This window comes from Equus przewalskii, chromosome 6 (assembly GCF_037783145.1).
Source record: "Equus przewalskii isolate Varuska chromosome 6, EquPr2, whole genome shotgun sequence".
In the NCBI taxonomy this organism is placed as follows: Eukaryota; Metazoa; Chordata; class Mammalia; order Perissodactyla; family Equidae; genus Equus; species Equus przewalskii.
In genome coordinates, this window is record NC_091836.1 from 45,114,055 (window position 1) to 45,135,663 (window position 21,609).

Genomic DNA, 21,609 nt, shown 5'->3' on the forward strand with positions numbered 1-21,609 from the left:
CCCTTTCCTCGCCTCTGCCTTTCTGCCTTGGCTTAATCCAATCCCCTACCACAACATACCCATGCGGAAGATTTTTTTTTTCAGAATTTCTAATTCTAAAAATAAGGTTATATATTTTATTTCTTCTACAATTTGTCTCACACTAAAAATAAGATGTGAAAATTTGTTCAAGACAATGGATGAAAGATCTCACTGTTCTTTTTGAAAATAGATGATACATACACATAGGAAAAGTCCCAAGGGGCGGTCTCACTCCATCTGTATTTTCCTCCCCAGAAACAACCACAGTAACCAGTTCCCTGATATTGTTTCTATATAAAGCACATGTGTGTATTATTTCTTTCAATAAATACCTATAGAACATCAGTTGATTGCTACATACTAGTGTACAAAGCCCCTTCCTGCAAGGGCACTTCAAGTGGAGGACTGGAGGGGAGACGTGGAGAGGGAGATGCAGGTGATCCTTTCCAATAAAGTTAACACCGCATTTTGTATGTGATATATTAGCAGAATATTTGTTTTCTTAAAACTGATAAGGATATATGGAAGAAAAGCCGAGAAATTTGGCATAGTTGGTTGGAAAGTGAGTCTTGAAGGATGAATATCAAGCGCGGTGCCTGGTTAGTGCACTGAGAGGGAAGCACTGCAAGCTGGGGGTATCGTGGGAGCGAAAACAGGCATGGGGGAAACTCATGATCTGGAACAGTGGGTAAGGAGTTATGGCTAAAGATTCAGGGTATGTCTGTGTTATTGCCATAGGAATAGACAAATAGGTCAAAGACACAAAGCAGCTCAGAAGCAGACTCAAGCATATATGGACATTTAGTATGTGTTAGAGTGTTTCAAGTCCATGGGGAAAGGAAGCTGTTGGGACAATTGGCCAAAGGATTGAGTTGTCAGACCACCATTTCACATCATTCACAAAAATTAATTCCTGATAGATTGGGGCTGACCCCGTAGCCGAGTGGTTAAGTTCGCGCGCTCCGCTGCAGGCGGCCCAGTGTTTCGTTGGTTCGAATCCTGGGCGCGGACATGGCACTGCTCACCAAACCACGCTGAGGCAGCGTCCCACATACCACAACTAGAAGGACCCACAACGAAGAATATACAACTATGTACCAGGGGGCTTTGGGGAGAAAAAGGAAAAAAATAAAATCTTTAAAAAAAATTAATTCCTGATAGATTGATTCAAACATAAAAAAGAACTTTAAGATATTACAAGAAAATATAGGAATATTCCTAATGGATTTTGCTTTATATTTTTCAAAGGTTTGATATTAGTTGCATAGCACACAATGGTTATATGTCCTGGATCTTGGTGCTTAGTGGCCAGCCTGTGGCCTCTCTAGCTTCTCTGTGCCTCAGTTTCCTGTCCCCCCTTGATGGGGGCAGTAATGGGATCGTACTGAGGACTGTCTGATGTAATGCCTGTATGCAAGCAATTATCATAGTGTCTGACATGTAGTAAATTCTCAATAAATACTGGCTTTTATCATTATAGTTCTGAAGAAGTATCCTTATATCAACGTAAAATCTCCCCCACTTCTCACTTTAAATTTGGCTTGAGTCTTATTTAGTCTGTTTCTAATATTTCCCATGCCAGCTTCTTCTTCTTCTTGCTGCTGTTGTTGTTATATTTGTCTGATGTGTCTCTTCAGCCTCTTTGCCATTTTGTCTTAAGTGATGTTTTTTATAAATAGTACATAGGTGGGTCTTGTTTTTTTAACAAAGTCTGAAAGTAACTTTCTTCTAAAACAGAAATTTAACCCACTTACCTTTAGTGTGATTATTGGTGTGTTTAATGTATTTCTGCCACCTTATTTTTAAGTTTATCCTACGTTTTCTATTTATAATGTTTATTTGTTGTATGTTGATTGAGCCAGGTCTCTTTACTCTTGTTCTCAACTTGCTCCTACTTTTCTCTCATATGTTAATTTAAAGAGGTATAAGGTGTGGTCAAAATTAATTTAGGATTATTTGGTATTGTTTCCCAATTGTCAATTATTTTCTTTTTTGCCTTTATTTTGGTTTTTTATTACTAAAATCATCCCAGTTGCTTATAAAAATATTGTAAAGTATGGAAAAACATAAAGTAATAGGAAAATAATTTCTTTGTATTCTACATGTTCCAAAATTTCACTATGGTCTACTCAGTATGCCTGTTTAATGTAGAAACTCATGTCTTTCAGCTTTGAGAAATTGTTTTATATTATTTTCTTGGATAATAGCCTCTTTTCTCCTTTTTTCTTTTCTTTTTCTTTTTTCTGAAACTCCTCAAACTCTTTATTTTTTTTGGTCTCCTTTCTTGCAGATTGTCACCACTTTATGTCTAATCCTTCTGTTGAATTTTCATGTTGGCTACCATAATTTTAATTTCTTAAAACTCTTCTTTACTTTCTGAAGTTTCCTTTTTTATTGCAACTATGCTTGTTTCATGGTTTTGAAGATACAAATTAGAAGTATTTTTAAGAGATCTCTTTGTTCTTGGAGATTATTTTAGGACAGTTATGGGAGCTCCCTGACACTGACACTATCATAGTTGGGACTCCACTGAGGGTGTAATGCTGCTACCTGCAAGATAAGACTTTGAGGTTACTTTTAGAGTATTTCAGCCTGAGGCAATAAGAAATAAGAGATTCTTTTAGTAAAGTAATATGAAGTTCCTGATTCCCTGACAGAGACTTGGGCACTCTGGGCTTGTCGATCTTTTGTTTTAAGCTCCACACCACACATAGAAACGACCAGCTGCCCTGCGGTGCTCACTTTCCTCACGTGCTCCTTACTCGTCAATGCCAGTGGCCATTTGCCCCAAAGCTTTCAATGGACATTCGTTCCAAATGACCAGAGGTCATTATTTAACTTTTTCACCCCTACCAGCGCCCCACCCCTTAATACTAGCTGGATTTTCACTGCCTTCAGCCCCAACCAGACCACTCGCCAATCCCAAATTACCGTTTCTTTGAGAATCTGTGGCCTGCAACCACTCTGTACTACTTTCTATGTCAATGAGGGTTCTTAGTTCCAAAAAATAGAAACCAACTGTGAGTACTTTAGGCTGAACATGAATCTATCATTGAATATGAAGTCGCTCAAAGACTCTTCAGGAGTTTATGCAACCCAGATTAGGGTCCCAAATCACGCTGCAGACTGATGCAGAGAAAACCCTGTCGGCACTGCTGGGCACTGGGGCTCGCGTGTGTTGTCCAAGACTTCAGTTCTGCTACAGAGAGCAAGACAGATGGGATGGAGGAGACTCATAAGCTGTCAGTATAGATAGGTCACCAGTAAGCAAATTTCTCTCTTTTCTTAACCTAGAAAGAAGGACCGAGAGGCGCCCGATAGTCACAATTCTCTATGTATACACAGGCATATGAAGCACTCGGTGTTCATGAGGGCTGCGTTGGCCGCCCACTGGGGACGCTGATTTTGGCCCCACGTGTCTTCGCCCAAGAAGTGCCATGGCCACTCTGCAGGCTACTTGGCGAGCTATAGCTGTGGCCAGGTGTGCTGTCGCCTGTGTCTCCAGTGTGTCTCCATAGGTCTGCAGGCTGCATCTGTCGTCTGACATACACTCGACAGAGCAGGCATGTGTCATTGATCCAGGGCACCTCTGCCTGAGGACCCTTTGCTCAAACCTCAGCTCTGTCCTCATGCCCACGTCAGCAGCAGGAAAGCCTGATATGGCAGAAAGAGGGAGAAAGACATCTGAACATCATCTACCCAGGACTCAGCATGGTCTGTCCGCTTGCCCTGAGTGTGTTAATTGACTCCATCTCTCCTCTTCTTATCACTGTGTGTTATAACTTTATTTAGCAAACCCTGTGATTCAAGCACTTCAGTTTGAGCCTCTCTATTCTGTGACCCCCCAACATGGCTCGCCTGGTGTAGTGGCATTAAGGTAATTTTCCACGTGACAGGCACAGACCCCGCAGCCTAGGCACTGATGTGGCCAGCCCTGGGCACTGGCTGCTAACTCTCCATCCTCTGGCACTGCTACCCCAGGAAACCTTGTGTAGCTGCTGCTACCCTCACCAGCATTGTTCCCACAAAATTCTCGCTCTCGGCATTGCTAGATTGGGATCCAAGTGATGGGGCATCTGCTTGGTAGAGCCTAGACCCGTGCGACACGGGAGCCAAGGAAAGACAGGATCTGACTTCTACAGTGAGAATCACGGGAAGTGAGGCGATGAGCTGGGCGGTCAAAACAGAAGGACAGATATTCCCCACAGTCGATCTGGTCTGCCACCCTCCTCTCTGCATGTACGCAGATGAGGATAAATGGAAGTCTCAGTATGAATCCTGCCTGTGTCTAGGAGGTGAGCTTTTGTATGAGTCGTTATTATTTCTTTGGACTCGACTGTATTGTTTCAGAGGTATGGTAGAAGGCCTAAAATTAAGGTCCACTATTATGTGCTGCCTTGGCATCTGGGGAAAACCAGGATAACTTTGAATGGCTCCCCACTCTACTCCCACAGAAATGATCCCCAAGCCAAACAGTCGTCTTTTCGTGGGGACCAGGCACAGTTCCTGCTCATCCCAAAGCAGCAGGCTCCAGTGCCCTGGCAGCCTTCAGAGTTGCTCAAGCCGATCACATCCTCCCATGGGAACCAGGAGGCACCTCACCCTCTTTTCCAGGCAGCGCCCGCTCTCCACCCGGTGCCTGAGTGCACCCGCACAGCCCTGCATGGCTCATGGTGTCCTCTTTCCCTGGGCTGTGAGAAAACGTGGCTGTCGGTACCATCTGTCCATTGTCGGGTGTCATGTGTTCAACCATCCCCATAGCCCTCAGGCGTGAGCCCCTCCCTTACCGAAGAGAAGAGGAGGCGATCCATACAAGAGCGCATATAAATCATGAATCTTTTTAAAGCACCATTTGGCCAGAATAAATCAGAATTGTTCATGTGTTTACCCTTTGGCCCAGATCCAGCAAATTGCTCTAAGGAAATATTTGCGCAGAATCTCAGTGTTAACACATGTGGATGCTCACGCAGCAGCCTTTGTTTACGAGGTGAGGCAGGAAGCAGCCTAAGCGTCCATCAGTAGGGGCCTCATAAATAATTCCATATAGTGCGGTGTGGTGAAGTCATTAAGGTTGAAGTAATGTATATTTTACGATAGCTGCTCAGACTCTGTCAGCGCTGTGAGTTAATTACACAGCGACATCCTTATTCTTCTCCCCTGATGTTTGTCTGTTCCCAAGCTTGCTCTGCCCCAATACCTGATTTTGTTCCCTAAAACTATGTCCATGAAAATGTATTTTTTCCATAAATAAATGAAAAGAAGATCAAATTTTGTTAATGCCATGAATGTATTTCCCCTAAAGAGTAAATGGATCATCAAACTTAACCCCATATTAAATGTGAGAAAATTAAGATTGAGTAAAATGAATCAACCTGACATGAAATCAGCAAGAACAGAGAAGTCGTATCTTAAACATTTGCTGGATGGGTGGACAGATGGATGGGTGGATGGGTAAATGTGAGGGCTCGGTTCCTGATTCCCATTTCCAGGCCCTCACTACTACGTTTAGCTTATTAACTTAGCATCACCGAACCTGAATTTTCAAGTGCAATAAGAACGTGATAATAGATGTAAGATGATATTAGAAAGAAGTACTTAATATCTCTGTAGGACATGCATCGGTTCCTCATGCCCTAAAAATTTAGACCTTCATCCATGGCTCAGTCCTGCTTAAGCCCTGCATTTGAAGCGACTTTGAACTTCTTATTCTCTAGTTTTCCCAGAAGATGGCAGTATGGTGTAAGAGCTAAGTCCTCTGCATCTGGGTCCAAACAGGCTTCAACCATCATCGTCATCAATACAGTTATTGCTCATAGGGATCCTATTTGTGCCTTGCGTTAATCTAAGTATAGTACTTCTAAATCTTGTCTCAGAATAAAACCAAAGTTGGAAACTGAATTATGTTTTCCTAGTTCAGTGACGTAACCCAACCAGGAAGGACTGTGTTAGGCAGGCTCCCTAGCCAGGTGTGGGCGCTCGTGACTTACTGGGGGTGCCCCTGGGAGAGAGGGAGTGAGGAAGGCAGGGTAAGGCAGATGGAGGCGTTGGACAAAGATGTGGGTTCAGCTGGATTCAACATCATCCTGACCCCACGGGGACCCTGGAGCATGAGTGACACCATAGAGTTGCTCCCACTTTGAGACAAGGGGCTGGCCTTTGGTACTCCCGGCTCAGACTGTCATTGGCTGCAGGATTCCTCCTAAGGATAAGGACGACAGCCTCCGAAGGCAGCCCCTGCCCAGCGGAGGGCAATTCGCTAGAGGAAGGGGCAGATGTGAGTGGTAACCAAGCCACAACAGCTGGGGCATGAGTCCATACAGGAAAATCCACTTGTTCTTTAGGGGGAAATACTTTCATGGAATTAACAAAATTTGATATTTTCCATGTTTTTTTAAAAAGTACATTTTCATGGAAATGGTTCTAGGAAATAGTCCAGAAAATGGGATCTGGGTGAGGCACCAATGACATCCTCTTTAGAGATTGACACCAACACTTAGATGAATTTATCCTAACTGACAAACTGGCTGCCACAATGATCCTCAAGGCTGTAAGAATTAAGAATCTTGTGGAAGCTGCTCACCTCCAAGTTTATCATGTGATGATGCAACTTGGCTTAGGGGAAATCCTTGTTATTTTGAACACTGAAATGAAGAGGACATGACATTCACATTCTGTGTAGCCACAATTGAGGTAGTGGGTAAACATAACGCAGAAAAAGGGTTGATCACTGTAGTGGACACGCCCGGTGCTCTGCCCGGACCCATCCATCACTTTCCCTCTCAGGCTGTGTCCCCACCCCCAGCCCCCAGGACAGCGCACAGGTTATGTCCCCACCCCACCCCCGGGACAGCCCACAGGTTATGTCATGTCCCCACCCCACCACCAGGGACTTCCCACAGCAGATGACTGACTGACACAGGGGGATCAAAGGCCGCACCTCAAGATGGGTCAACTCCACGGCGCATACTCCTGGGCTCCCCCATGGAATTAAGATGAGGCTACTCTCCTGCTGAGCCCACATCCTTATTTAGCTCACTCCCATCCCTATCCTGCTTCCTCAGAACCCTTCTCCTGACTGTTACCCCCCCCAGTAAGTCATGCGCATCCCAACACTTACCCCCCAGCAACTCATGTGCATCCCAGCACTTACCCCCCAGCAACTCGTGTGCATCCCAGCACTTACCCCCCCAGAAACTCAGGCGCATCCCAACACTTACCCCCCAGTAAGTCACCCAACACTTACCCCCCCAGCAACTCATGCGCATCCCAGCACTTACCCCCCAGCAACTCGTGTGCATCCCAGCACTTACCCCCCCAGAAACTCAGGCGCATCCCAACACTTACCCCCCAGTAAGTCACCCAACACTTACCCCCCCAGCAACTCATGTGCATCCCAGCACTTACCCCCCAGCAACTCGTGTGCATCCCAGCACTTACCCCCCAGCAACTCATGTGCATCCCAACACTTACTGCCCAGCAACAGGTCGTTTGCATCCCAAACCTTCGTCCCCAAAATGATGTGCATCCCAACATTTATCCCTCTAGCAAATCAAGTACATCCCAACCCTGATCCCCCAACAAATCATAGACATCCCAATTCCTCCCTCAGATCTTCTTGTAGGCAACTGTCCCAAGACAGCCGCACTATGAAGAAATTTCTATCAATTATTATCGGCTCCCTTTGGGACTATTATGAAGGTTTTCTGGTGGAAGTGTTCCCTCTTGGTGTCGAGGAATTGACAGGGATCCTAGGGTTACAGAGAGAAAGGGAATTCCAGGTAGAAGGAACAGAGCCTGAAAAAGAAAGAAGACTCCGTGAGAACGGGGATTTTTGCCCGTTCTGTTGCTCTTTTGTCCTTCGAACCACCGAAGACAGAGCAGCCCCTCTGAGGTGAGGGTGGAGGTTGAGCCTGGACTCAGGGGTGCAGATGCCAGAGATTCCCATTGTCAGCGCCGAGCTGCTGGCTCCCACCACCCGGGGGCCTCCAGAGCCAGTCAGGAGCTGGACGTCACCAAGGGGCGACACTTCTAAAAGCAGTGGAGAACTACTCTCTGTGCCCATTCATTCACTTAAGTGAATATTTATGGAGCACCTGCTGTATGCGAGAGCCTGTGTGAGTTCCAGGAACTATAGCAATGAATAAACCAAACCAAAATCCTTGCCCCACGGAGCTGGCATTCCAGCAATACAGAGAGACAGGAAACAAAATAAAGAAAGTAGATAAGCAAATTGTTTTGTATGTTAGAAGGTGATGGGTACGATGAATGAAATAACTGGACAAAGAGGATGGGACATGTGTGGTGTGTGTGTGTGTGTGTGAGGAAAGGCCTCACAGAGAACAGGACGTGTGAGCAATGACTTGAAGTGAGAGAGCAAGCCGTGTGGTCACTTGCAGGTATCTGGGGAAAAAGCAGTTAAGTGGAGGCAACAGCAAATGCAAAGGCCCAGAGGTAGGGGTGTGCCCGGCATGTTTAAAGAAAGACAAGGAGTAAGTGTGGCTGAATGAGAGAAAAGGAGGGGGAGACTGGAAGGAGTTGAGGGCAAGGAGATGAGAGGGGCAGACTATGTGGGGCCTTACAGGCCACAGTGAGGACTTCAGGTTTTACTCTGAGTGAGATGGAAGTCATGGGGGCTCTCAGCAGAAGAGGAACAGGGTCTGACTTATATTTAACAGGATCAGACTACCTCCGACCTCAGTAAAGCCTTGTTAAACATCACAGCCCAGTCGAGATGTGCTGGGAGGAAGCAGAGAGAGCAGCATTTCCAACCTGAGTCCACTGTAAGAGTGTCAGGGAGAGGAACCAGCACATGTGAGTGAACAGACTGCTTGCAGAGGTCAACAATAGCAAAGACAGATGTCTGGCAGTAAGGGAAAAGTCTGGGATGGATGGACGGATGGTAGATGGATGGAAAGGTGGGTGGGTGAATGGATTGATGGAAAGGTAAGATGGATGGATGAGTGGATGGAAGGATGGAATGATGGGTGGGGGAGAGGGGGAGTGATGAATGGATGGGTGGATGGGTGGATGGATGGGTGGGTGGGTGAGTAGATGGGTGGATGAATGGATGGGTGGATGGGTGGGTGGGTGGGTGGATGAATGGAAAGGGCATCTATGAGGTGGACTGCAGAAAACTCTCAGAAATAACTGAGAAGACACTTTTAGAGAGTCTGATTTTCAACAAGAAAGCCCTTGGAGTTTTATGGTGTAATAATTTGGTTACAAAAAGGAATTCTAACCTCATTTTGTCATCACAAGTGAAAGGCTAGGGACATTTGGTTTATACTTGGGTGCTGTACTATAAACAGTGTGAGGGTAGTAGAGAGTCAGCAGTGGCTTCTGGTTCCTTTCTGGGTACTTTTGGTAAATATCACATCGCCACACTCTTGATGGACCAGAGGAGAATACCGTGCAGAGCTGGGTGCTCAAACGTGAGCGAGCATCAGACTCACCTGGAGCAGCTGTCATACACAAACTGCTGGGCCCACTCCTGAGTTTCTGATTCATCAAGTCTGGGGCAGGCCCCGAGAATCTGAATGTCTGACAAATTCCCAGGTGATGCCAGTGTCGCTGGTCCCAGGACCATATGTTGAGAGCTACTGACGTAGAGAAACATGGACATCAAAACATTGATAGCTCTGTGTTTAAAGTAATTTTACTTTAAAGTAAAGAAATGTCAAGAATATCTTAACCAGCTTATTTTCCACTTCTATTTCCTTTTCATCCATGCATCCATTTCTAAATAAATTTACAATAGTTCACTCAATAAGAATAAAAGGAAAATTCTAAAAACAAGAAGGCATTGTGTCACAGTTGAGTTCCTAGGTTTGGTGGTATGTAAAATAATGGTGAACCTTAAAGTTCACGATGCCTTAGATTTGATTAAGTGTGGCGTGCACGGAGGAGGGAGAGCTTAACTCCACCTTGGGGGTGGGGAAGGGGGCAGAGCGGGGCTGTGTGGGGTCTACCTTGGAGGTCAAGGAAGGATGTACAAAACCGTGCACACTTGAAGGACTTGGCCAGGGGCAGAGCGGTGGAGGGAAAAGGGCAATTCCAGGTGGAGGTGACCACACATGCAAAGGCCTGGAGGCTGGAAAGATCACGTGGTGTTCAGGAACGCCTGGGCAAGCAGGTCAGGGTGGGTGGGCAGCCTGAGGGAGAAAACCGGGAGATGAGGCTGGGGAGGTGGACTGGGGCCAGACCAGGTGTACTTTGTGTGCCTACCAAGCACATTTCGCCGGCAGAGTATCGGTGGGGCTGCAAGGCAAGCATGCGATGGTCTCAGATTCGTGTTTGAGAAAAGCTCTCTCAGCTGCACAGCGGAGGGTGGGGCAGGAGGACACCAATCAGGAGACTATCGAAGTTACCCCACATCAGAGTTGCCTGAGAGACAGAGAAGTTAAATCACTTTCCCAAAGTCACACAGCTCAGAAGTGGCAGGGCCCAGACTTGAACCCAGACAGTCTAGCTCTGAGCCAACAGTCTGTAACAGCATTGGCCTGACCACTAGGTGACACCACCCGTCTTTCTTGATCAACTCTTTCCTCCAACTATCATCCCACCCGCAGAGGACCCCAGGGAGAGAGAACAGGAAGACTCGCTGCATGCCTGCTGGCCCAGTGAGATGTGGGGAGCCCCACACACTTACCACACAGCACTGATGGCCTTGACATGCCCAAAGGCCAGCGAGTTCCACCATGCTCCAACCGTCCAAGGAAGGCCCTCTGTTCACCTTCCCTCTCTCTCAGACTTGTCTCCAACTGTTTCTGGAGTTGACCGCATTTGTCTCTCTTCTTCGTCACCTACCATTTTTTCCTCAATCTACTCCGTTCTGGCTTCCACCATCATCATTACCACTACCTGCATCATCACTACCACCTCCACCACCTTCACCACCACGATCATCACCTCCACCACCACATCACATCACCACCAACACTTTCGCCATTATCATGACTGCTCTCATCACCTTCACCACCACCCTCACTGCCCCCACCTGCACCATTTTCACTACCATCATCACCACTGCCATCACTGCCACTGTCGCCATCGCCACCACCACCACCTTTATCAGTGCCAGCACCCCCAGCACAACTGTCCCCATCACCATCACCTCCACCAACACCTCCACTATTTTCACCACCATCATCACCACTGTCACCATCACCACCGCCACCTCCACTGTCTTCACCATCACCACCGTCACCATCGCCACCATCATCCTCACCACCAGAACTGCTGTTGCTAAGAATACCAACGACCTCCTCTGTCTTGTGAGTATTTTTTAATCCTAATTCAGTCCGGTCTCTTGCCCTCCATGACACCATACTCTCCTCATTTCCCTCAATTCTGTGTCCACTCGCCCTGCCTCTTCTATTAGCCACTCCTGCACTACTTGATTATTAAATACTTACTCAGGGCTCTGTTCCCACTCTACACTCTCTCCCTGAATGATTTAACCCATTACCATGACTTTTACTATCATCTATTGGCTGGGGGGAGCCCTGTCTCTGTAATCCATACCATATATACATTGTATATTGAAATCACAGCACCTCAAAATTGACCTATCCCAAACTGAAATCTATTTCTCCCCAAAAATCTGCTTTTCCCCCAATGTTTCCTTTCTCTATAGAAAAGTGGCACTGCCATCCACCCAGATGCCTGAACAAAAACAACAACAACTAGGAGTTAACTCGTCCCTCTCATGTACCTTTCCCCTGCCCACTTCCAAGTCCCACAGACTCTTTTTAATTTTTTTCCAGTCGACCCATCAAGTCATTTATTCAGCAATGATGTCATGGGAAGCAAGATAGACAAGAAAACTTTGTGGGTTTACATTCTAGATGGGAGAGACAGATCAGAAACAAATAAGATAATCACAGGTTTGGATAATACAATTACAGAAATAAACTGGGTGATTGAGGGCAATTTGGCAGGACTTCTTTCAGTGAGGTGGTCACAGAAAGCCAGTCTGAAGAAATGAGTTGTGGGCTGAGACACAAGACTATAAAGGTAGAAAGCAATCTAGGCAGTGTGAAAGCATGTGCAAAGGCCCTGAGGTAGAGGAGAACTTGATGTGCCCAAGGAACAGAAGAGACCCCTGTGGCTGATGCATAGGGACAGAGGGGAGACTCATAGCAAATGAATTTAAGATGTAGATGAGGAAAGATCACGGAGGGCCTTATAGGCCATAGCAGGATGTCTGGGTTTTATCCCGAGTGCAATGGGGAGCCTTAGAAGGGTTTTAAGCAGAGGAGTGGTAGAGCGTGATTTGATTTGAGAGAGAACTCTGGCTGCTTGGTTGGGGGTGTTCTCGAGCAGAGGGAGAAAGGAAGCAGAGAGACCATCTAGATGTTAGCTCTGCCCAGATCATTGTCCACCCGGACCCCACACCCTCTCCTGCCGTCTCCCATCCACAAAGCACCCAAACACTCCCCCAAAACAGAGCCAACCACATCCCCACATCTGCTTTAAAAACCTTCTGTGACTTGAACCTCCTCCAAACCCCTCTCCAACACAACTCAGAGAGCAACGAGAAAAGGCATCAGGGGGTGGCTTTCTCACGGCAGAAACCAGGAGAAACGACTTGAAGACATTTTCCGTGTGTCACGAGTGGAATACCCTGTCTGCATGTTCGAGGCACTTTAGCAGCGGCTTTTTGTTTGCTGCTTGGATCTTGGGTTTCTCGGATTGCTGGGCATTCAAAGAGGCACCGCCTGCCACCACAGGGCTACGAAGAAGCTCAGTCCCACCATGGGGCTTCCCCAGCAGACCCTCAGCGCTGCACAGGACAGGTTGTGTTAGCCGTGTGCACAGCGGCACCCCGTAAGGTAGTGCAGATCCTGTCACTTAACAGTATTTGTCTTCGTAAATATTTCCCGAAGGAGGAAATGACTTACAGGCCTTTTCTCCCAAATGCTGCTATTGGTCTGCGTCGCCCCAAGTGACGAAACAATACATCGCCTTCTACCAGACTTTGAGATCTGGTGAGTGCCATCTCCAGGGGAAAAAGTCCCAAGATTTGTGAAAATGACTCCTCCACAAACTTTAGACACCAACAGAGACACCCTAAATCCTGGCCTGCTTGGCTCAAAAGTAAAGGGCTATGGAGGGTTTGTTTTGACTCCAAAGTCACTTCGTGCCTCTCAGACAAGACTGTGTAACGAAAGGGCGTTCCTTTCCTGGGGTCAAGGGCTTCTGTCATCCCAAAGGCAACCAACAACAGCTGGAAAGACCTGCGACCAAGGAAGCAGGCGAAAATACATGCAGCAAAGCTACAGAAAACAAGTCAAAAGCAGAACCATCGGTCTGATGATGAAAGATGAGAAGTTCTCTTTTCTGAGAGCAGTTTCCTAAGGCAACTGATCTAAGATACAAGTGTCAATTCTCACCAAGTTTCCTGGAGACAGAAAAGCGACGGGCCTAAAGCACGGCAGGGACCTTCGGGAGCCTGCTGGCAAGGGTCCCCACGCAGCCATGCCGGGGCCGTCACTCCTTCCAGGTAGGTGCACCCCAACGACGGCTGCCCCCCAGCCGACCCACTCAGGAGCTGCAGGCTCCGCAGTCCGCTGTGTGACCTTCTCCTCTTTGCTCTGCTGGGGACCCTCTCTTTCTCTCTTGGATTATGGTTTCCTTCCTCGCCACCCTGCTCAAGCTCTGGCCTCAAATATCCCTAACCTTTTCCTTACAGTCCGGTCCGACGAGTTGTTCATCTCCCTCCTCACAGGTTTGTTTTCTGGTTGACACCCTCTCCCCCTTGGTAACTCCCGTGACCTAGCACGGCCTGACTTCTCCTCTGTCTCTCTTGCTCTTCTTTCCTCCTCCTCATGTTTCCATTTCCCGTACCAAGAATATTAATAATAATGACAGCGAATATTTTTTAGCACTCACTATGCACCTTATGTGTATCAACATATTTAATCCTCACAATAGGTTCATGAGGTGGGTACTATTATTATCTTCATATTACAGATGAAAAAACTGGGGCACAGAGAGGTTATGTTACTTGTCCAAATGCACACAGCTCATAAATGGCAGAGCCAGGATTCAACCGAAGCCACCTGTCTCTAGCTCTTTGCTGCGATGCTCCTCCCACAGGATTCTGCCTGGGGTCTTCTTCTTTTTCCCTACTCCCTCTCTCTAGAGGATCGTGATCCTGTGGCTCCAACCGCCACCTCTGTGCAGATGGTTCCCCAACTCTGAATCCCATCCATCCTCTGGCTTCAGATCCAGCGACAATACCAGTAGCCACACCATCAACCAAAGCTTACATTTACCGAGCACCTGCCTTAGCCTGGCGTCAGGCTAACACTGTTTTACTTCCGTCACGGCACAGCATCTCCACCTTACAGATGCGACATGGCGTCCGAGCTTATGTGACTTGCTCCAAGTCTCACGGTTGTTTAGTGGCAAAGGCAGGTGACGGAGCATAAAGTCTGTGGAGGTAATGCGAGCTACTTGAAGGCAAAGCCGCATCCCTTCCTTTGCAGACCTCCCTCAGCAGTTCATGTGCGGGAGGCATCCAGGACGCGCCTGCGGGGTCAAATTTAAGTGAGAGAGTGTGCAATTTTTTTGCATATACGTTATACCTCAATAAAGTGGAAAAAATCTAAACGAGAGAAGCTCAAACAAGATGTTTCCTGCTTTGTGGCAGCTGGAGGCAGGCTCCTGGACCTTCTGAGACGGATTGTCTGTGTTTCGGTTCTCCATGACCTCTGCCCGTTACTGGGTGGGACGAGCAGTGTCGTAGGATGAGCACCAGGTCAGGGGTTAGAATAGGATTCTAGTGCAAATAAAATGGTCATAGAGCCAGCCAGCATGTGTGGAGTGGTTTCTGCCAGACACTGCGCCTCACGAATTTCCTCATTCATGTCGCTGTCCCAACCACGGGAGGCAGGCGATGCTATCACCTTGTTTCATGTAAGGAAACTTAGAGAAGTTAAGTGTGTTGTCCAAATTTTCACAGCTGATGTCCGAGCCACCCAACCTCTGGGGACCTGTTTCCTCATCGACAAAAGGTCATCGAGTGATTTCTAAAGTCTCTTGGAACTCGAGGACTCCGGGAGGCCGGGGGCTCTTTGGCGACTCTAATTTAAGACGCGTGCACACATTATGGAGCATGGGGCTGCTGGCCTGGCTGCAGACCCTGGGGACCAGCCCTGAGCAAACATGGCGGTGCCCAGACGGCCTGGGCTTGAGGAACAGGGAGACATTCTCCAGCCGCGCGCCTTGCTGGTCCGGCCGCGAGCTGCAGTCCCCACGCGGTAGGTACAGTGTGAATGTGGCTGCTGCAAATCAACTGTTGTACAAAAGAAGGAGGAAAGGAAATTTAAATTTATCAGGGAATACGCCGGGACCCTGCCATTAAGCAGTTCACAGCCCAGCTGAGAATATATTCATTAGACAACCAACGTGTTCATGAGGCTCCGTGAAGGCAGTCGCAACAGTAACTGATCATGAGATAGGCCTGGTGTCTCCTGTGGGGGCCGAGGGAGGAGAAATGACAGCCCCCCAAAGATGTCAACGTCCTAATCCTGTAAACCTGCGAGTATTCACCTCACACGTGTGGGGGAGGAAAAAGCCCTCCTCCACCTCTTGGGGTCTCCGTGTAGGAATAAGAATTAAACTGACATAAGACAGATTCACAGGAGGGAAGCGTAGAGTCTAGTTAAATTGTGGCGTGAACCTCGGAGCCCTCCCAAGAGGATGAGGAGCCGGGAAGCGACCAGAGCACAGAGCTTTTACACCTTTTAGACAAAGAAATGATGAATTTAGGAAGAAATGACAAGACAAAGGGATTTGGGACAGGAGCAGCAAATTGTGGGGAAGAGGCTAGGAGCTATCTGGGAGGGAAGTAGTGGAAGATGAGGGTTGTCTTCGTGAGCGTGTCTGTAAGTCCGCTGCAGTGTCCCCGGGCGCACATCAGAGAGGGCACTCATGCACACCTAGCAGGCACAGCCACCCCACTCCCAGGCTGCGTGGTGCTGACCTCGTGGGACCACTGTCGTCTATGTGGCCTGCCGTTGACCAAAACACATGGCGGTACTGGGAAAGCGTCTTCCTCATGGGAAATTTTCTGGCCTGCCTTCAGGTGGAAAAGGCAGGCCAGAAACCCCGTCCTGCCTCTGCTGTCTCTCGAACGCCTTCAGCTTAAAACGGCCAATAAGCCAAAGCAGCACGTTTTGGGGTCTCATGTCCTGAACTCCTTCACGTGTCAAAGGGCCTTTGCAGGTACAGGTGAAGTTAGGGGTCTTGGCATTGGGCCGTCACTTGCGTGTAACCAGGAGACTGTGCTGAAAGGGGAGCTGCGTGACTCCCAGGGCTGGATCTTAAAAGGAGATGCACCGTTTTTTGCTGGAACACTCAGCTTGGAGCTCTGAAGTGCCGTAGAAGCTGCCTGAAGGAGGTCGCCGTGCTGGGAGGGAGCCCAGACCACCCCAAACCCTGAGACCACACGAAGGGACAGCAGTGCCAGCCATCCCAGCTGCCCCACCCCAGCCACTGCCCAACTGCAACTGCGTGCGCACCCAGGCCGGAGCCCCCCGGCTGAGCCTCCCCAGAGGCCAGAACCCCAGAAACCACAGGAGATAATAGAGTGAACTTTATTTTAAGCCCCTACCTTTTACAGTGGTTTGTTACACAGCAGCAGATAACTGACACACAGCCCGTGGCGAGTTCCCTGGACTCTCTCCTCAGTCATTCGTGTCTCTCTCTTCTGCTTCCCTGTTTCAGGACTCTGCTTTCTGCTGAGCGTGTCGGCAGTCGTGGCTCAGATCTCAGGTGAGCATTCAAAGCCTGACCTGTCCGCAGCCAGAGACCAGGGAGGGTGCAGACCGAGGGCGCCAGGACCACGCGGGTCTGTGACGGGCTAGAGAGATGGGCCTGTGCTGGGCTGGAACCTGGGAGGGTCGCTCCCCAATTCATTTTAATTGATCATGTCATCAATTTTGGATATCTTTAAATTTATCTTTTTATTTTACTTTTGTCTGTTTGTTTGCTTTTACTAACCACAATGTGCCTGATGCAGAAATAGAACAGTGGGTGAAACAAAGTCTCATGAAGCAAATATTCTATGGGGCATGACAGAGGACGGTGGCAACCATTTCGTTCTGATTATAAGCAAGTCAACAAGGAACGAACGAGATTGTTTCAGATTAACCCCTTAGAGATCTCACTAGACGCTGATTCGGCAGGTCTAGGGCGGGGCCTGAGACTCTGTGTTTCCAGGCAGCTGCCTGGGGGGGGTGCATTGAGGGCCGAGGCTCCGCACTGTGCCCCCATCCTGTCCCGTCCCAGTTCCACCAGGCCCGGCACTGTGCAGATCCCTCCACTGGACCCTTCGTTCATCCATGATTCCCGTTCTTTCTCAAGGAGCCTCAGATTAAGATCTTCAGCGTAACCCTGTCCAAATGAAGTGACATATAGGGTTACAAAGATAACATGTGCCTTATCAGAATAGACCTTCTGTGGTACCCCACAGGTGCAAATTTTTGTAATCATAGCTGACATTGATTTTGCGCAGGCACACCCCACAGCACTTTACTATATTAATTTGCTTCTCACAGTAACCCATTTTACAGATGAAAGAATTGAGACACAGAGAGCTTAAGACACACAGCTAGTAAGTCTCGGAGCCAGAATCCAACCCAGGGTCCAAGGTCTAAACCAACTCACTCCTCTTTTATAAATTCTGCAATGATCTTGAGAATAGCATAATTATATTGAATCAAAATTTCATGTTAAAATTAATTTGTTTAATGCCAACTCCAGTCCTTTATCGTGCACAGGAATCCCACTTATTTCTGCAACTTGCACTTGGCATCCCTAATTTTTTAATACAGTGATATCTCACAAAGGAAAAAGTGAGGGTGGCCCAAGTGACGTCTGACCTACCTCTTCACCCCACAGGCTCCGCGCATTTCTGCCCCCAGAATTCTGAGTATTTCAACATGACTCACTGTAGGTGCAAAATGGGATACACGTCTGCATCTGGGCAGGAATACCTCAAGCCCTCCTCCGGGACATGTACAGGTAAACCAGCCATTCTCACATCACCTAGTTGTGCGAGAGGCGGGAGGCAGCGCAAAAACTGTGGGAGGCGAGGGCACAAGAGTGTGCGACACTGAACCCTCTGCCGACTCAGCCTCGGCGGGAAAGAAATGCTTTCATGATGTCAGAAAAGAGGGCTCCTCCGGAACCTCCGTTTCCTCCTCCGTTTCCTCCTCCGTAACCTGCGGGTGATGATGCCGACTTCATGAGGGGGGCGGAGGATTGAGTCAGGCAACAAATGTGGCAGTACTTCTTGAATTATATTTTTTTTAAGTTAAGGAGAAGAATATGCACTGAAGTTAGGGCAAGGAGAGAACATAAGCTAGGGCAGAAACTTCTAATATAAAACCCTATGGTCATCTAAGATGCAAAATGCAGTCTCAGTTCAGTAATTTAAATGTCCAATCCTATGCAAGAATAAATACTGCAGCCTTGAGTTAATATTTTGTTGAGTTACTATTTTTACTTTCTGTATTTATCTATGTTGTTTGGTGCATACATATTTATGACTGTGATATAATTTTCTTCATAAGATGTAAATATCAATACGTAATATCCCACTTTACCTTGTTTAGAGCTTTGAACCTTATATTCTGCTGGGTCTGCTATTGATGTTACACATTCTGTTTTATTTCTGTTAATAATATCGGGTTTTCCCCTCCCCTAGCTCAAGCTCGCTCCTAGTTAGAAGCTTGCCATCAGGAGTAGGGGGTATAATTGGCTTCTCTCCTCTTTCCCCACCTAACACGCTGCTCTTCCTCACCCAGTCTTGCTGGGGTTGGAACCCAGTAGGCAGAGGAGGAAAGAGCAGCAGGAAAGTATGCACCCTCAGCTTCTGTGTTCCTGACTTGCTGCACTTCCTGTCACAAGAGCCTCCACGGTTCTTGAAGACAGTGCCCCTCTCGCCAATCACTCCCCTGAAATTCCCCTGATAACAGCAAATTCCTCGCCACACCTTCCTCATGCCGGAGGAATCCTGCGTCTCCTCCAGCTTCTCGGTGGTAGAGCCCGTTTGCCACTCCAGGAGGCCAGAACCTGAGCAACCCCGCAGCAGAAATCTCTCGCACGTGACCCACTTCTTGTTCTCGGGAAGTGTTCACACACCTTTTGCCCAAGAAACTTGGGATGTGCAGGTGCATAGGTACCTCTTCTTTGCCCCTGTGCAAGCCAGTGACGCACCCTTTAGATTTTTCACGGGGAAATAGGCATCAATCAACTGCGTCCCCACAAAATGCGGGGAAGGTGTAACTAGCTGAAGGAACGCCTTAAAATCCTGCTCTCTGGGAGAGAAATCAAGAGGAAAGCACTTGCACACGTTTCTCCTCTTGGGTGGGAGGGGAGGGACCACAGCACAGCGTCCGCTCTCTCCAAGCAAACCCCCTCTCTTACCTGCCGGTTCCTGACTCTGCTAAACCTTTGATGCGAGTGGAGAGTGAAAGAATCATATGACCAGATCCCAGACTCCTCCTCCTCTGCAACTGTTGCGTCTTGGCTCGTTCCTTACTTGGACTGTGGTGTCTATTCCATTTGGTGCCACTGCTGAAACTTCTAGTTTGACAACTGTTACTATGACAGGTTAATGTCAAAGTATGGCCTCACCGTGTGCACTTTAAAAGATTACTCTGTGGAAAATGGGGGTGACATTTGAGCATACTTGGCAAAGGCAATCACAAGTACAAAGATCCTCCCATCGGGAGGTGTCTAGTTGGTTCAATAAAAACAAAATGAAATCAGTCTGTCCACAGCCTGGCAAGTGATGGAGACACTGGCTGGAGACAGAGCTGAGAACCAATCTCGTGAAGCCACCAGCATCCTTGTTTATTGAGATATAATTCATGTACCACAAAATCCACCTGCTAAAGTGCAGAGTTTAGTGTATTTCAGTATATTCCAAAGTGATGCACCATCACCGCTATCTAATTCCAGAACATTCCATCACCCCCAAAAGAAACCCAATACCCATTAGCCGTCCCTCCCTGTTACCCCCTCACTCCAGCCCCTGGAAACGTCTACTCTGCTTTTCATCCCTATGGATTTGCCTACTCTGGACATTTCCTATAAATGGAATCACATAATATGTGGCCTTTTGTGTCTGGCTGCTTTCACTCAGCATAATGTTTTCAAAGTTCATCCACACTGCAGCGTGTGTCTGTACTTTGTTCCTTTTTATGGATGAATAATATTCCATTGTGTGGATGGACCACATTTTGTTATCTGTTCATCAAGTGATGGACATTTGGGTTGTTTCCACTTTTTGGCCATTATGAATAATGCTGCTACATTATTCATGATACATTGTGTACAAGTATTATGTACATTATTCGTAAAACATCATGTACGAGTTTTAGTTTGAGCACTATTTTCAGTTCTCTGGGGTGGACATGCAGGGGTAGAATTGGTGAGTCATAGGATAACCCCGTGTTTAATTTTTTTTAAATTTCAGAACTGTTTTCCAAAGTGGTTGCACCATTTTACATTCCCACCAGCAATGTATGAGAGTTCTAATTTCCCCACATCCTTGCCAAAATTTGTTGTTGTCTGTCTTTTTTATTATAGCCATTCTAGCGGGTATGAAATGGTATTACATTGTAGTTTTGAGTTGCATTCCCCCAGTGACTAATAATGTTGAGAATCTTTTCTTGTCCTAATTGGCCATTTGTATATCTGCCTTGGAGAAAAGTCTATCAAATTATTTACCCATTTTTTAATTGGGTTATCTGTATTTTTGTTGTTGAGTTGTAGGAGTTCTTTATATACTCTGGATACTAGTCACTTATCAGATATCTGATTGGCAAATATTTTCTTCTATCTGTGGGCTGTCTTTTCACTTTCTTGATAGTGTTCTTCGAAGCACAAAAGTTTTTAATTTTGATGAAGTCCAGTGTATCTATCTTCTCTTTTATTCTTCTTGCTTTTGATGTTACATCTAAGAAACAATTGTTTCTTACAATTGTTCATTTTTGTGTTATAAATTCCTAATTCTATTAGATAATGACAGAATCGTTTCTAATTTTAAAAAACTTATTAGGGATTTTTTTAATAATGGCTGAAAATCTCTACTTTTTTACATTTTTATTTGAGGTTTGTTTGTGGAAGCATAGGATTGATTTTATAAAAGAAAATATATATTTTCCACTCAAGGAAAGTAAGATTCTCTCTCTGTGTAGGTCTCTGTCTCCTCCCATCTCTATCTCTGTCTCTTTCTGCCTCTGTGTGTGTATCTGTCTTTGTCGGTCTTTCTGATTCTCTATATATGTGTATTTATTGCTTTTATTTATTCATCAATTTCTCCATATCCTTAACTATTTTCTGTCTACTAGGTCCTTCCTCTGTTTGTGCATGCTTACTGATTGTGATATCCAATTCCTTATTTATTTTTTATCTGGTATTTCTGAGAGAAGTATATTGAATATCCCAGTACAATTGTATTTTTATTTGTTCTTGCTTCTTGCATTTCTACTTGTTTTTGCTTTCTGTATTTATCTATGTTGCTTGGCGCATACATATTTATGACCAGGATATAATTTCCTTCATAAA

At 46.8% G+C, this 21,609-nt stretch overlaps 1 protein-coding gene across 4 annotated transcripts in view; it reads left to right on the forward strand.

Moving 5' to 3' along the window:
* Positions 1–21,609, forward strand: part of ADGRE3 (adhesion G protein-coupled receptor E3) — a 63,842-nt gene that overhangs the window by 932 nt on the left and 41,301 nt on the right. For 2 of the 4 annotated variants that reach the window (XM_070625212.1, XM_070625210.1), the window contains exons 2-3: positions 16,756–16,803; positions 17,932–18,054. In XM_070625212.1, coding sequence (XP_070481313.1) covers positions 17,973–18,054 — 82 coding nt within the window. In that variant the 5' untranslated portion in view covers positions 16,756–16,803; positions 17,932–17,972. Of the gene's footprint in view, positions 1–13,340; positions 13,526–16,755; positions 16,804–17,931; positions 18,055–21,609 lie in introns of those variants that run through there. The other 2 variants (XM_070625209.1, XM_070625211.1) reach the window with 2 other exon arrangements.